This window comes from Schistocerca nitens, chromosome 11, assembly GCF_023898315.1.
Source record: "Schistocerca nitens isolate TAMUIC-IGC-003100 chromosome 11, iqSchNite1.1, whole genome shotgun sequence".
Classification (NCBI taxonomy): Eukaryota; Metazoa; Arthropoda; class Insecta; order Orthoptera; family Acrididae; genus Schistocerca; species Schistocerca nitens.
Window position 1 is genome coordinate 13,524,143 of NC_064624.1, and position 15,472 is coordinate 13,539,614.

The 15,472-nt window shown below is 51.7% G+C and overlaps 1 protein-coding gene across 3 annotated transcripts in view; it reads left to right on the forward strand.

The window, feature by feature from the left end:
* Positions 1 to 15,472, forward strand: part of LOC126213537 (speckle-type POZ protein-like) — a 679,117-nt gene that overhangs the window by 627,823 nt on the left and 35,822 nt on the right. The window contains exon 2 of one of the 3 annotated variants that reach the window (XM_049941382.1): positions 4,008 to 4,584. The exons of the other annotated variants lie outside the window; for them this stretch is intronic. Within the exon in view, the coding sequence (XP_049797339.1) occupies positions 4,019 to 4,584 (566 nt within the window). The 5' untranslated portion in view covers positions 4,008 to 4,018. The remainder of the gene's footprint in view (positions 1 to 4,007; positions 4,585 to 15,472) is intronic. 3 annotated transcript variants of the gene reach the window in all.

The following is a 15,472-nucleotide window of genomic DNA, read 5'->3' on the forward strand; positions in this document are numbered from 1 at the left end:
TCAGTGAACAAAATCGTGTGAGAAACTTGGATAAATTCGAATAAATACCTACTTATTTACAAACTGACGATGAAGTGGCACCTCGGTAAAGCTAACAAAATTCACTTCTGAGTCTCGCGTGCAGTAAATTACGCGAAGCATGTTTTGCTGTAGGAATACACCTATAAATAGGATAATTCGCTTCATTCCGTAAAAAATACTAAAACAATTTATTAAATAGTAATGTAACGTATAGCAGCGTACATGCTTTTTCACAAGAAAGGTGTTTGTCCTTTCCTGCTTTCAAACATGAGTTCTGAACACAGAAGACGGCTAGTTGACCGGAACTGCTATGTGCAGATTCGTCGAATTCGTGTCGGTTAATCACGACAAACCTAAAATGAAATTCATAAATTGCGACTTAAAGGCGTGAATCAGCAGCAGTGAGTATGGGACGTGAGGAGAGTCGGCGACGCCCTGGAGGGCAGCGGTGTCCAGCCTGGAGTCCAGCAGGAGGAGGGAGAGAGGGAGGGAGGGACTCGTCCTGCGGGCCACCCTCTGTGTACGGGGGCGTCTCACGAGTCTGCTAAACTCCGACGAAAGAGCGCAACATTTTTTGTTGCGCTTTCGTAAGTGTGATTATTCCAAAGGTGGCGTGAAGAATTTGAAGGGTGCACATTGTACAGTTCACAGAATTGGTCAGTGTACCGAATGCGACTGAAAATGGAGAGAAGGTTTCGTGCTGTTGTTAAACTTTTTCTTTCATTAGGAGGGTTGGGCTGCCGCACAAATAAAAACAGAATTGGATCGAGTTCCCGCGGAGTGTGCAGCATCACTGAACACACGGTAATGCAGGGGCGCCGAATAAAAGTTGGACTGCCGAGACGGTATGGATTTCAAGTGTGTGTGTGTGTGTGTGTGTGTGTGTGTAATGTCCTACACGGGTAATGGGGTATTTGAGCGTTTTCGGGAATTTGTATTGAATGATGGTCATTTTACGCGCTTAACATGCTTCTTTTCCTCTTTAGTATCAGTATTGTTCTATAGAAATTGTATTAATTATAAACGATTAAGTGCGCAGTGTCGTCGTGTTATTAAAGAAAGCAAGAAAGCCAGCTGGGCTGCTTTCACAAGCACCTTCAACAGTTTTGCTCCTCCTGTTGTCTGGGGTAGCCTGCGCCGGCTATCTGGCACTAAGGTCCACCCACCAGTTTCTGGCTTGACGGTCGCGAATGACGTCCTTGTGGCCCGTGAAGATGTCTCCAATGCCTTCGGCCGCTTTTTCGCAGAGGTTTCGAGCTCCGCTCTTCACCACCCTGTCTTCCTCCCCCGAAAACAGGCAGAGGCGGCAAGGCCACCTAACTTCCGCTCCTCGAATCGTGAAAGTTATAATGCCCCATTCACCATGCGGGAACTCGACAATGCACTTGCCCGGTCACGGTCCTCCGCTCCGGGGCCTGATTCTATTCATGTTCAGATGCTGAAGAACCTTTCTCCTGCGGGTAAAGGTTTCCTTCTTCGTACTTATAATCGCATCTGGATTGAGGGTCATGTTCCCACATGCTGGTGCGAGTCTATTGTTGTCCCGATTCCTAAGCTGGGGAAGGACAAGCACTTGCCTTCCAGTTATCGACCCATCTCGCTTACCAGCTGTGTCTGTAAGGTGATGGAGCGAACGGTTAACTCTCGTTTGGTTTGGCTGCTCGAATCTCGACGCCTACTTAACAATGTACAATGTGGATTTCGTAGGCGCCGCTCTGCTGTTGACCATCTGGTTACCTTGTCGACCTTCATTATGAATAACTCCTTGCGTAAGTGCCCGCGGCTGTGTTCTTTGATTTGGAGAAGGCTTACGACACCTGTTGGAGGGCGGGCATTCTCCGCACCATGCATACATGGGGCCTTCGCGGTCACCTCCCTCTTTTTATTCGTTCCTTTTTAATGGATCGACAGTTCTGGGTACGTGTGGGTTCTGTCCTGTCCGACGCCTTTCGCCAGGAGAATGGGGTGCCACAGGGCTCAGTTTTGAGCGCCACTCTCCTCGCCATAGGAATCAATCCAATAGTGGATTGCCTCCCAGCTGATGCCTCAGGCTCCCTTTTCGTGGACGATTTAGCCATCTATTGCCGCGCACAGCGTATATGTTTCGTGGAGCGCTGTCTTCAGCGTTGTCTTGACCGTCTTTACTCCTGGAGTGTCGCCAATGGCTTCCGTTTTTCTGCCGAGAAGACGGTCTGTATTAACTTCTGGCGCTACAAAGCGTTTCTCCCACCGTCCTTACGACTGGGTCCTGTTGCTCTCCCACAAAATTTTTAGGTCTTATATTTGACAGGAAACTTAGCTGGTCTCGACATGTTTCATATTTGCCAGCCCGTTGTACCCGTTCTCTAAATGTCCTCCGTGTTCTCAGTGGAATATCGTGGGGAGCGGATCTAACTGTCCTACTTCGCCTATATCGGTCGATCGTCCGCTCAAAGGTTAATTATGGGAGCTTCATATACTCCTCTGCACGGCCATCCTCATCTTACGCCGCCTCAACTCTTGTAACACCGGGATTTACGTCTTGTGATCGGAGCATTCTATACTAGTGCTGTAGAGTGTCTTCATACTGAAGCCGGTGAATTGAATTGCCACTAACCTACCGGTGCGATATACTGCTTTGTCGGTATGCCTGTCGGCTATTGTCAATGCCCGAACAGCTGTCTTATCGTTCCTTTTGACGACTCTCTCGATCGTCAATACAGGTTGTATGTCTCTGCCCTGCTACCCCCTGGAGTTCGCTTTCGTCACCTCCTTCAGCACCTTGATTTTTCACTCCCTGCAACCTTTTGAGTGGGCGGGAACCAAACGCCACCTTGGCTCCAGGCTCAGGTTCGCGTTCACCTTGACCTCAGCTCGCTCCCAAAGGAGGTTACCCCCGCTTCGGTATACTGCTCCCGTTTTATCGAATTTCGTTCGAAGTTCATTAATATGATCTTCATTTATACAGATAGCTCTAAGACCAATGTCGGTGTCGGGTGTTCTTTTATTGTCGGGGCACACAGTGTCAAATACCGGCTCCATGGCCATTGTTGGGTCTTCACAGCTGAGCTATTTGCCCCCAACTAGGCTGTTCTTTAACTCTGCCGCCACCGACATTCTGCTTATGTCATCTGCTCCGATTCGCTGAGCGCCATCCAGAGCCTCAGTGATCCGTATCCGGTTCACCCTTTCGTGCACCGGATCCAAAGCTCTCTTCAGCAGCTGGTGGACGTCGGTTCTCCGGTTACCTTTATGTGGGTTCCTGGCCGTGTCAGTATCCCTGGGAACGAAGCTGCAGATGCAGCGGCCAAGGCTGCGGTTCTCCAGCTTCGGACAGCTTCTTGTTGTGTCCCTTCAAGGGGTTGTAGCAAGGTCATTTGGCAGCGCATTTTATCGCTGTGGCATGCTGATTGGGCTGCACTTACGGACAACAAGCTTCGGGCCTTGAAACCTCTTCCCACGGCTCGGACGACCTCTTCACGCCCTTCTCGGCGGGAGGAGGTCATTTTGGCCCGGTTACAAAGTGGACACTGCCGGTTCAGCCATCGCCATCTGCTGACAGCTGCGCCGGCGCCGTTCTGCCTGTGTGGGGAATTGCTGACGGTACACGACATTTTAACGTCCTGTCGGAATTTTAATACACTGCGCGTTGGTCTTGGCCTGCCATGTACTCTGGATGCCATTTTATCGGATGACCCAGTAGCACCTGCTCGCGTTCTTCGTTTTATCCACTTGACAAACCTGTCTAAGGACATTTGATTATGCTGTTTTTTTAATCCTATGCCTGTCAATCTGTCTTTTATCGTGTTTTCCCTTTTAGTTGCTGTTTTAACCTTGTGCCTCGCAGTGCATTCCTAACGTAGTCTAGGTGCTAATGACCATTGTAGTTGTGCGCCCTAAAAGCACAAAAAAAAAAAAAAATTAGCAGCTGTTGTACTGGTCTGCATGCGCGTTGTACAAGTGTCGAGCGTGCCTTTTAAGGTCAGCTTGGTGGCGCCGTGTTTCAGGACCTTCCGCCATGTCGGCAGCTGCTGAGGTTCAGAGGACGGCGGCCGTGGACCTGGGCGCCCTGCTAGACGCGGGTGAGGGCGCGGTCGTGACGCTGGTGGCGGGAGAGACGCGGCTGGCGGCGCACCGCGCGGTCCTGGCCGCCAGGAGCCCCGTGTTCCGAGCCATGTTCCAGCACGACACGCTGGAGGCCAGCTGTGGTGAAGTCAGAATCGCGGACGTGGAGGGTCCGGTGATGAGGCAGCTGCTGTCTTACATGTACACCCTGCAGGCACCCCAGGTGACCGACACGGCCCGGGAGCTGTTGACGGCAGCCGACAGATACGGCCTGTCCGCCCTGAAGGCTGCCTGCGAACAGCAGGTGGCGGCGCAGCTGGAGGTGGAGACGGCGGCGGCTGCAGCTGTGCTGGCGGTGAGGCACTCGTGCCCCAGCCTAACTGCGGCCGCCGTCAACTTCATAAGGGCCCACGACTACAAAGTAATGGCGACGCAGGGCTGGGCAGACGCCGTGCTCGAAAACCCAAAAGACATCGTCGAAGTCAGTCGGCTGCTTGGTGGGCCACCAGCAGAAGCCAGGTGAGCCCTGGGCAAGACGTAATTCTGTCTTTAACAATAGTGTGTGTGTGTGTGTGTGTGAGTGAGTGTGTGTTGTGACTGTCTCTCCGTATACCTCAGAATGCTGTCATTGTTCTGTCATGACTGGTTTATCAAAGCTCCATATTCAGCCCTTTTTGTTAGCAGTTATGTTAAGTAAACAAATCATAGAGGGGATAATTTCAGTGGTTAAGGAATCTGTCTACATTTGATTAGTTCTCTTATAAGGCATGTGTAGAGCCCACTTGTGTAGATTTTGGCATCAAGCCTTTGAACAAAAGATACTTTGATAGTGTACCTAGCAAGTGAGACTACTGCTGTGGGCACAAAACGGACACAGTGACGGGTGCAGTTTGTAGCCGACCAGATGAATGCTCGTGCTGTGATGTTTGGGCAGCTTTACTAAAAGTAGCCATCACTTGTTCGGTATCACTGCTGCAGTTGACAGTATGATAGCTCCAACTGGCATCATGCTGCATAAAGAGAAGTTGAAGATTATTATGTTTGTTCCTCAGCACCAGAATCATTTTAGTATGCTGTGACACGTCAAGGAGGACAGCAACATATTCAGTTTCGTATTTATCTTGTACCCGTGTGGCAGATACTGACCTGGCACAACTTCTACGCATAGTAAAGCATACTACTGTCGCAACACGAGTGCCACACTGACGCCTCACAGTGTGGATTCAGCGGCCGAGGCGGCTCTCCAGAGCTGACAGCCAGACCTGGGCACAGGTTGATTGTGAAAGCTGCGACTGCCAGCTGTTGTGCGAACATCCCGTGAGGTGCTGACTTAGGTGACGGCCTTGGAGCAGTACTGGCGATCGCGTTAAAGGTCTGTCCCACAAGCATAGAATGGCTACTCAGAAGTGCGATGTGTCAGTCGGGGTAATCGAGATCTGGTGTCACCGTCTGTGCCACAGCGTGCGTCAGACACGGTATAGGACAGTACGGCAGTAATTGGCTTCCATTTCCTCAGTATATGTCTGCAATAGGCCAGCAACTTCAGTACAAAACTTATTTTGCTACCCCCAAACAGTACAGTGGTGGTATAACTTAAAAGGCACACCACATGAAATATGCCAGACTCCAGAGAGTAGCATATGGTTGTGTGTGCAGTAAACAACATGGTCTAAGCACAGGGGCTCCCCATACACACTGTGACCAAACAGGCCTGCCGCTCCCCACAGGGGGTCCACAACTCTTTTGTGGACACGTGCGTAGCGAGCACGGGACCCCGAGCTAATGTGGCCCTCCTTCCTTTCCGGGCTACATACCTTCCCTTTCCGCATCCTTCCTCGTCCCCCATCTTCTCCTCCCCCCCCCTCACCTCTGGCTCTTTCCTTCCCTTTCTCCCTCTCTGGGAGTATGGTTTGTGCCTACGTCCGGAGATGGACGCTCGAAACTGTTACAAATTCCTTGCTTTCTACACTTGCCAGTCTTCGTCCTTCCTCTATCCTTCTCTTTTCCTTCCCTCTTCTCTTTGCCCTTTTCTCCGCTGCGGCGTTTGAGACCCCTCTTCTTTCCTTTACATTTCTCTTTTTTCCTCCCTGTGCGTGTCTGAAGGCCGACCCACACACTTCCATGCGTAGCCGGTGACGGGGTAACGCGTAATTCCCCACCCCGGCTAGACAGGTAGGACACGTACGTACCCCCTGGTAATGGCCAGGCCCAGGGAGGGGTGATTACCCGAGCTGATACCTTCCGAAAGTGCCGATTGGTCCCTCCGTCCGTTTGTCGGGAGGTGTGACCTGAGGTGTGAACAATCACCTAAGGCGGGAGTGCCCTCAGTGAGGGCCCCCACAAGGGAGTAGCACGCCATCGGAGACGCCGGTAATAATGGGGGATTCTTCCGCAATGGTTTCCTCACCTTCCACTATGTCTGCTCACAAACGTAAGTTCACTGAGTCTCAGCCACAGACAGTTCTTCCATCGTTGCCACAGTTCCTTGTTGTTTCTCAGTCTGACGAAGGTCACGACTTCTCCATGGTCAACCCTTTCATTATTCAGAAAGGTGTCGACGCAATTGCAGGTCCTGTAAAGTCTTGTTCCAAATTACGGAATGGCACCCTGTTGTTAGAAACAGTCAGTGCCCTCCAGGCACAAAAATTGCTGCGTACTTCTCTGCTCCACACCTTCCCTGTCCGGGTGGAACCGCACCGTACCATAAATTCCTCGCGTGGAGTCGTTCATACACGCTCCCTCGATGTATTGTCTGACGAAGAAATTCAGCACTACCTGTCTGACCAGGGCGTAACGGCTGTTCATAGAGTTATGAAAAGGGTTGACACGAACATCATTCCAACACGCACTGTCTTCTTGACATTTGACAAAGTTCAACTCCCATCGAGAATCAAAGCAGGCTATGAGATAATTTCCGTTCGCCCTTACGTCCCAAACCCTACGCGTTGCTATCGATGTCAGCGGTTCAATCACACCAGCCAGTCCTGTTCCAATCCGGCCAAATGTGTTACGTGTGGCAAGGATGCCCATGAGGGTGCTTGTCCACCTCCATCCCCTCGCTGCATCAACTGTATGGGTGACCACGCTGCTTCCTCTCGAGATTGCCCTGTTTTTAAGGACGAAAAGCTCATCCAGGAAATAAGAGTGAAGGAAAAGGTGTCGACCTTTGCTGCTCGAAAATTATTTGCCAGTCGACAGCCCACTGTGCCTCAGACAGGAAAATACAGCACTGTCCTTGCTTCTCCTCGGCCAACAAAGGAGGCGGCCACGCAGACTTGCGACCTGACCTTTAGTGACACGGTCGTCAGATCGGCCAGCGCAAAGATCGCCAGTTCAACCTCACCACTTTCGCCCGCCCACTCTATGGCTCACCCTTCGTCGGGTTCTGCTAAATCTCAAGCCCAAAAGTCAGACACCAAGGCTTCCAAAAAAGAGCATACTCGTGAAGAGTTTTTACGTACCGCAACTTCACAACCATCGGTTCCTCCTTCATCTAAACATCATACTTCCAAGAAGGCTACAAAGAAACCCAGTTCCTCTCCTTCTCCGCCAAGGCGAGTCCCATCTACAGCACCACCTGGCGGAAATCGCCCTCGGCCGTCTTCTGTGTCGCCGAGGCGCACTGCTGGTGGCCGGTCAACCGGCCGATCGCTGGTGGCAGGAGCTGCTCCTGACCAACCTATGGATCAGGATCTTCTGCCTTCGGCTGAATGCCATTCCATGCTGTCGGTCGCAAGCTCTGAGCAGTCTTAGAGTTGACAGCAACTTTGGTCACATTCCTCCATTTTCTGTTCACCCTATGTCCATTATCCACTGGAATATCCGCGGCATTCGAGCCAATAGGGATGAATTGTCGATCCTCTTACGATCCTACTCGCCGGTCATCTTCTGTCTTCAGGAAACAAAGCTGCGTCCCCATGACCGCTGTGTTCTCCCTCATTTTCAGTCCGTCTGATATGATCTCCCCTCTGTTGAAGGCACTCCAGCACATGGAGGACTCATGATTCTTCTCCATGAAACTTTCCATTACTACCCAATCCATTTAAAGACTTCCTTCCAAGCTGTCGCCATCTGTCTTTCCCTTTCCGGATACACGTTCTCTCTTTGTACTGTATACATTCCATCGTCCACACCAATGGCACGAGCTGATCTCCTTCATCTTCTTGGTCAGCTTCCACCCCCCTATTTGCTGGTTGGGGACTTCAATGCCCACCACCCGCTTTGGGGATCTCCACATCCTTGTCCACGTGGCTCACTATTGCTAGACGTCTTCCACCAAGCGGATCTAGTTTGCCTCAACACTGGGTTCCCTACATTTTTATCTGCCTCCACGACAAATTTATCTCATTTGGACCTTGCGGTCGGTACTGTTTTGCTAGCTCGGCGCTTCGAATGGTTCGCCCTTGATGATACACACTCGAGTGACCACTTGCCATGTGTCCTTAGACTGCAGCCTCAACTGCCATACCCCCCAGGGGGTCCACAACTCTTTTGTGGATACGTGCGTGGCGAGCACGGGGCCCCGAGCCATTGCAGCCTTCTTTCTCTCCCGGGCTGCATTTCCTTTCCCTTCCCCTCCATACTCCTTTCCCCTCGCCCTCTCCTCTCTCTATTGGTGTCCTTGCTTATGTTGGCCCCGCTATCCTCCTCGTTCTGTTGGTTTTACTCTCCGGCTTTGTTGCGTACTTATCTCCTCTTTTTGGCATTCCTTGGTCCCCCTCTGGGGTTTGACCTCCATTCCAAAATTTCTCTTCCGTAGTGTGAGCCATTTGGGGAAGAGCACCTTACCTAGTGTCTCCGACGTGCGCCCTCCTAGTACATTCCACCTTTTCTTTCACGTCGTTGTCTGATGCTAGGGTGCATAGCCAGCACGGTAGCCATCCCGTGTGGTGGGGTCGCTATGTACCCTTTTGGTTGAGCCCCCTGAACACACAGGGATCACACTTCTGATACCTGAGCTGTGACCTCCTCATGCATGCCTTGGAGTGGTTGCTCGTCATCCTGGAGCATCGGAACTCCCGGCAATGGCCGCCGTGCCAGACGGCCCTTGCTGTGGCTGGGTGGCGCCCGTGAGGAGAGCCCCTGATCGGAGTGGGTGGTATCAGGGCGGACGCTATGCAGATGAAACGCATAAGGGTCCAAAACTCTGGCCGTTCTGCGGCCGTCTCTCTGCGTGGTACTGATTCCTCAAGTGCTGCTTCTCTTGCCCCTTCGGCCTTCCCTTCCATGGCTACCCCCTGGGAAGAGGGTCAGGCCCGTCGTCTAGGGGCAAAACCTTTCCCCCGTTATCTAGTTTGCACCAGGACTGATGGAGATACTTTCACCAGTGTCAAGCCTTTATTCTTTGTGGAACACATTGAAGACAAGTTTGGCGAAGTGGACTCCCTGAGCAAGATGCGGTCGGGTTCGTTGCTGATTAAAACTACTTCAGCTGCCCAATCTGCGGCCCTTCGTGCCTGTACCCATCTTGGCACAATTCCTGTGTCTATTACCCCTCACCAGTCTCTAAATATGGTACAAGGTGTGATTTTCCACAGGGACCTCATCCTTCAAACTGATGAGGAACTTCGGGACAATCTCGCACGGCGGGGTGTTCACTTTGTTCGGCGTGTTCAGAAGGGTCCTAAAGATAACCGTATTGATACTGGTGCCTTTATCCTGGCCTTTGAAGGGGATACCCTTCCTGAGAAAGTTAAGATTATGGTCTATCGCTGTGATGTGAAGCCGTACATCCCACCTCCTATGCGGTGTTTTAAGTGCTTGCGTTTTGGCCACATGTCTTCTCGCTGTTCCCAGGACCCTCTCTGTGGTGACTGTGGACGTCCACTCCATGAGGGGAGTCCCTGTGTTCCCCCTCCTGTCTGTGTAAATTGTCGTGGTAGTCATTCTCCACGTTCACCAGATTGCCCAGTATATAAGAAAGAAAAAAAGATACAAGAGTATAAGTCCCTCGATCGTTTAAGCTACACAGAGGCCCGTAAGAAATATGCACGACTGCACCCTGTGTCCATGACATCAAGTTACGCCTTGGTTACATCTTCCCCCCTTCCCCCCCCTTCCTTACCCCAATCCCGGACCCCACTCCTCCCCCCCTCCCCTGCGGCTCCCACACCTTCTCCTCTGGGTGCTGCTCCCCCTCCCCAGCCGGAGAAGTGTCCCACTCCTTCGGCGTCTGCCGGTCAAGGGCGCCTCTCCCGGGATGCCCCTTCCCGGCACCTTCCAGGTCAAAGGTCTGCTGCCGCGCGGCGACCGCGAGAGCCGCGGTCTGTCGGCCCCCAGGTCGCCCGGTCTCTTTCTGTTCCTGATCTTGCTGCAGCTGGCTCCTTTATGCCACACAGCCCTCCTCGATCTCAGCCTGAAAAGAAGAAGAAACATAAGTCCCGGGACAAAGAGCCTGTGGTGTCACCGGAGGTCCCTTCCCCGACTTCACAACTGGATTCTGACCTGTCGTTTATGGATGTCGCCCCCTCCTTGTCTGTGACGGGTGGGGACCCGGCAGTATGACTGGATTTAGCGTGTTCAGCCCTCATTTAAACCATCGTTCTGTGGTTCTCCAGTGGAATTGTAATGGCTACTATCGACACCTTCCGGAATTGAAATCCCTTCTTTCGTCCTACTCTGCAGCTTGTGTGGTTCTCCAGGAATCCCATTTTACTGATGCTCACTCACCGACCCTCCGTGGGTTCCGTGTTTTCTGTCGAAATCGGGTCGGACCCTTGCGGGCTTCTGGTGGCGTTTGTACGTTGGTCCGTACCGACATTGCTAGCACGTGGATTCCTCTCCAAACTACATTGGAAGCGGTTGCTGTTAGGGTCCACTTAGACTCTGCAGTCACCGTTTGTAATCTTTATCTCCTTCCTGACAGGGCTCTTACACCTGCTGCCTTAACCTCCCTTCTTCAGCAACTTCCTCCTCCCTTCCTCCTCCTTGGGGATTTTAATGCTCATCATCCTTTGTGGGGCTGTGCCTTTCCATCTAGACGAGGTCTTATTATAGACCAATTTATTGCAGACCACGACCTGTGCCTTCTTAATGATGGCTCCCCTACTCATTTCAGTGCTGGTCATAGTACCTTTTCTGCCATTGATCTTTCTCTTTCTTCTCCCTCTCTCCTCCCTTCATTAGACTGGTCGCCACACGACGACCTTTGTGATAGTGACCATTTCCCGTTGATTATCACGCTCCCTTCGCGCTTCCCGATGGACAGGTTACCTCGTTGGTCTTTCCACCGCGCCGATTGGCCTCTATACACTGCACAGGTCGAGTTTTCTCCCTCTTTGTCGGGTTGTATTGATGACGTCCTACGTGACGTGTCTGACGCGATTGTTCGCGCTGCTAATGTTGCTGTCCCGCGCTCATCTGGACTATTTCGTCACCGGCAAGTCCCGTGGTGGAGTCCGGCCATTGCCATTGCCATCCGTGATCGCCGTCGAGCTTTGCAACACTTCAAGAGGCACCCATCCGTAGCCAGCCTTACTACTTTTAAACGCCTTCGCACTAAAGCCCGTTATTTAATCAAACGGAGCAAGCGGATATGTTGGGAACGATTCGTTTCTTCCCTTGGTTCCACTGTCCCTCTATCACGGGTATGGGCTACACTTCGTTCTCTCCAAGGTTGCCATCGGCAGTCCACCCTACCAGGCCTTCACCTCCCAGATGGCATTTGTACGGACCCATTAGTTATCGCCGAACATCTTGCGACCCATTTTGCAGTGGCATCGGCGTCAGCCTCCTATCCCGCTGCTTTCCTTCATCAAAAACAGCAGGCTGAAGCTCTCACCTTATGTTTCACCACTTGTGAGTCAGAATCTTATAACGAACCTTTTACTGAATGGGAATTTCTTTCTGCTCTATCTTCTTCTCATGATACGGCCCCTGGCCCAGATTCCATTCATAACCAACTGCTTCAACATCTCAGTGCTCCACAACGGCAACATCTTCTTCGGGTGTTTAACCGTATCTGGCTCCAGGGTGACTTCCCTTCTCAGTGGAGGGATAGCATTGTGGTTCCTGTCCTTAAGCCTGGTAAGAACCCCCTATCTGTTGACAGCTATCGGCCAATTAGTTTGACCAATGTTGTTTGTAAGTTACTTGAACGGATGGTAGCCCGTCGGCTCACTTGGGTCCTCGAATCTCGGGATCTATTGTCCCCTTACCAGTGTGGCTTTCGAGAGGGACGATCTCCAATCGATCATTTACTTCGCTTGGAATCCGCAGTTCGGCAGGCTTTTTCCCAGCGCCGTCATTTGGTTGCAGTGTTTTTTGACCTTCGCAAGGCCTATGACACGGCCTGGCGCTATCACATCTTACTAACCCTTCATCAGTGGGGTCTTCGGGGCCCACTCCCGAATTTTATCCGCCAGTTCCTGATCCATCGGTCATTCAGAGTTCGAGTTGGTACTGCTTTTAGTTCTCCACGGACCCAGGAGACGGGCATCCCACAGGGTTCTGTCTTGAGTGTCCTTCTTTTCCTCATTGCTATCAATGGACTTGTGGCCTCTGTCGGTCCCTTGGTCGCCCCTGCCCTGTATGTGGATGATTTCTGCATTTGGGTTAGTTCCTCCTCGATGGCATCTGCAGAACGGCAGCTCCAGGTGGCTATACGGTGTGCCTCTGCATGGACCCTCTCACACGGGTTTCAATTCTCTCCTTTAAAATCGCGGGTGGTCCACTTCTGTCGTCGTACTACGGTCCACCCTGATCCAGAGCTCTATCTCGCTGCACAAAGATTGCCTGTGGTTTCACAGTTTCGTTTCCTGGGTCTTCTTTTCGACAACAAGCTCACTTGGCTGCCCCATATCAGACTCCTGAAGGTAGGATGTTTCCGTAAACTCAATGTCCTTCGCTTCCTTGCCCACTCCTCTTGGGGTGCGGACCGTTCCCTCCTCCTCCGTCTTTATCGTGCTCTAGTTCTGTCTCGTTTGGACTATGGTTGTCAAGTTTATGGTTCAGCTGCTCCTTCCACACTGCACGTGCTGGATCCAGTCCACCATCGTGGTATCCGTTTGGCCACCGGTGCCTTCCCTACTAGCCCTGTTGATAGTCTCCTGGTTGAAGCTGGGATCCCACCCCTTTCTGTTCGGCGGTCCCAGCTTCTGGTGTCTTATGCCCTCACTATCCGTTCTTCTCCCTCTCATCCTTCCTATTCTATCCTGTTCCCAGACCATGGACGTCGCCCACCCGACTCCCGCCCTCGGGCGGGTTTACCGGTTGGGCTGCGCCTTGCGTCTCTTTACCGTGATTTTCAGCTTCCTTCTTTGTCCTGTCTTCCTCGCTCCCTCCCCTCCACCCCTCCTTGGTTAGTTCCTCGGCCTCGAATTCGGATGGATGTCCGCCGCGGTCCGAAAGATTCCATCCCCCCGGTGGTGTTTCGTTCCTTTTTCCGCAAAATTTTATGGGAGTTTCGGGATGCTGTTGTTTTTTACACTGATGGCTCTAAATCTGCTGATCATGTTGGGTATGCCTTCACGTCCTCTGTTGGAACGGAAAATCATCTGCTGCCACCTACATGTGGGGTGTTTACTGCGGAATTGATGGCAATTTCCCGGGCCCTTACTTTCATTAAACAGTCCCAACACAACTGCGTTTTGTTATGTAAGAGCTCAATGATTGGCCTTCTGGCTATTGACCGGTGTTTTTCGCGCCATCCCTCGGTCTCTGCCATCCGTGACCATCTCGCTGATATTCACCGTGCTGCTTGTTCCATTGACTTCCTATGGGTCCCTGGCCATGTGGGTATCCCGGGAAATGAGCTCGCTGATCGTTTGGCTGGGGGAGCAGTTACTTACCCCCCGTTTCCTGTAACCCCTCCTGCAGCGGATTTACGGCTTCACATCAAATCCCACTTCGCGCAGTCATGGGCCAATTCTTGGGAGGCTACTCCACTGTCTAATAAACTTCGTGCAATTAAGGTGACACCAGGCCCGTGGCGTTCTTCCTTTCGCCTCTCCCGAAAGGACTCGACCACACTGTGTCGTCTCCGCATTGGTCATACCAGGCTGACCCATGGTTTTCTTTTGCGTGATGAGCCACCCCCGCTATGTGGTTGTGGAGCCTTCCAGTCAGTGGCCCACATTTTGGTTGAATGCCCCCTTCTTTTGGCTCTGGTCACTGACTCCCCCACACTTTACCTTTGATGTTGGCTGACGATTCCCGGATGGTCTCTCTGGTTCTCGGTTTCCTCCGGGAGAGTGGTTTTTATTCTCAGTTTTAAGGTTTTTAATCTCTCTGGTGTTGGGGCAGGGCGGTGAGTGTTTGGGTGTCTCCCACTGTAGGCAGTGTTTAGAGATTCCCGATTCACCTCCCTGACCGGAATCCTCTTTTCTTCCCCTTTTACTCTTTTTACCCTTTTTTAAGGCTTGGTTAGTCTTTTTATTCCCATACGTATTTTCTGCATTATAGCAGTTGTACCTTTTAAGTCACAGGTGGTCTTGCCTATGCTGCTTCAGCATAGTGTTGGGTTCGTTCTCTTGTCGACTTCCCTCCTTTGTTTTTACCAATGACAACGTGACTGCCCTTTTACGTTTTTTCCCTTTTTCCGTTTTATTGTTCTGACTTTTCTGAGATGTCCCGTTAGCAGACTGGAGTATATTTGAAACGAGGGACTGATGACCTCGCTGTTTGGTCCCTTAAACCTCAAACAACCAACCAACCAACCAACCTCAACTGCCATACATGCGCCCGCGACGCTGGAAGTTTGCCTAAGCTGATTGGACACTTTTTTCGTCTCTAGCGACATTCGATGACCGTCACTTTCCCAGCGTCGACGATGAGGTCACCCATATTACCGACGTTATTCTTACAGCTGCGGAACATTCAGTACCACGCACCTCCGAATTGCCCCGGCACCCCCCAGTTCCTTGGTGGAACGAGGCATGTCGTGATGCAATACGTGAGCGGCGACGTGCTCTCCGCGTTTTCCGCCACCATCCCACCTTGGCCAACTGTATCCGCTATAAGCAGTTCCGTGCGCGATGCCGTCGTGTCATCCACGATAGCAAGAAGGCAAGCTGGAAATTCTTTATTAGCTCATTTAACACCTTCACTCCCTCCTCGGAAGTTTGGAGTCGGCTTCGACGGTTCTCAGGTGCGCCTAGTTTCTCCCCGGTCTCTGGGCTCACTGTCGCGTACGATACATTAGTGAACCCCGTCGCAATTTCTAACTCGTTGGGTCAGCACTTTGCTGTGATTTCGAGCTCTTCCAATTACACGCCAGCGTTTCTCCAGAAGAAACGTGCAGCAGAAGTACGACCTCTTGCTTTCTCCTCTCAAAATCGCGAAAGCTATAATACTGTTTTCTCCATGCGGGAACTCCAACATGCACTCTCTTCTTCTCGCTCCTCCGCCCCAGGACCGGATGGTATCCACGTCCAAATGTTGCTGCATTTATCAACCCATAGTCTGCGTT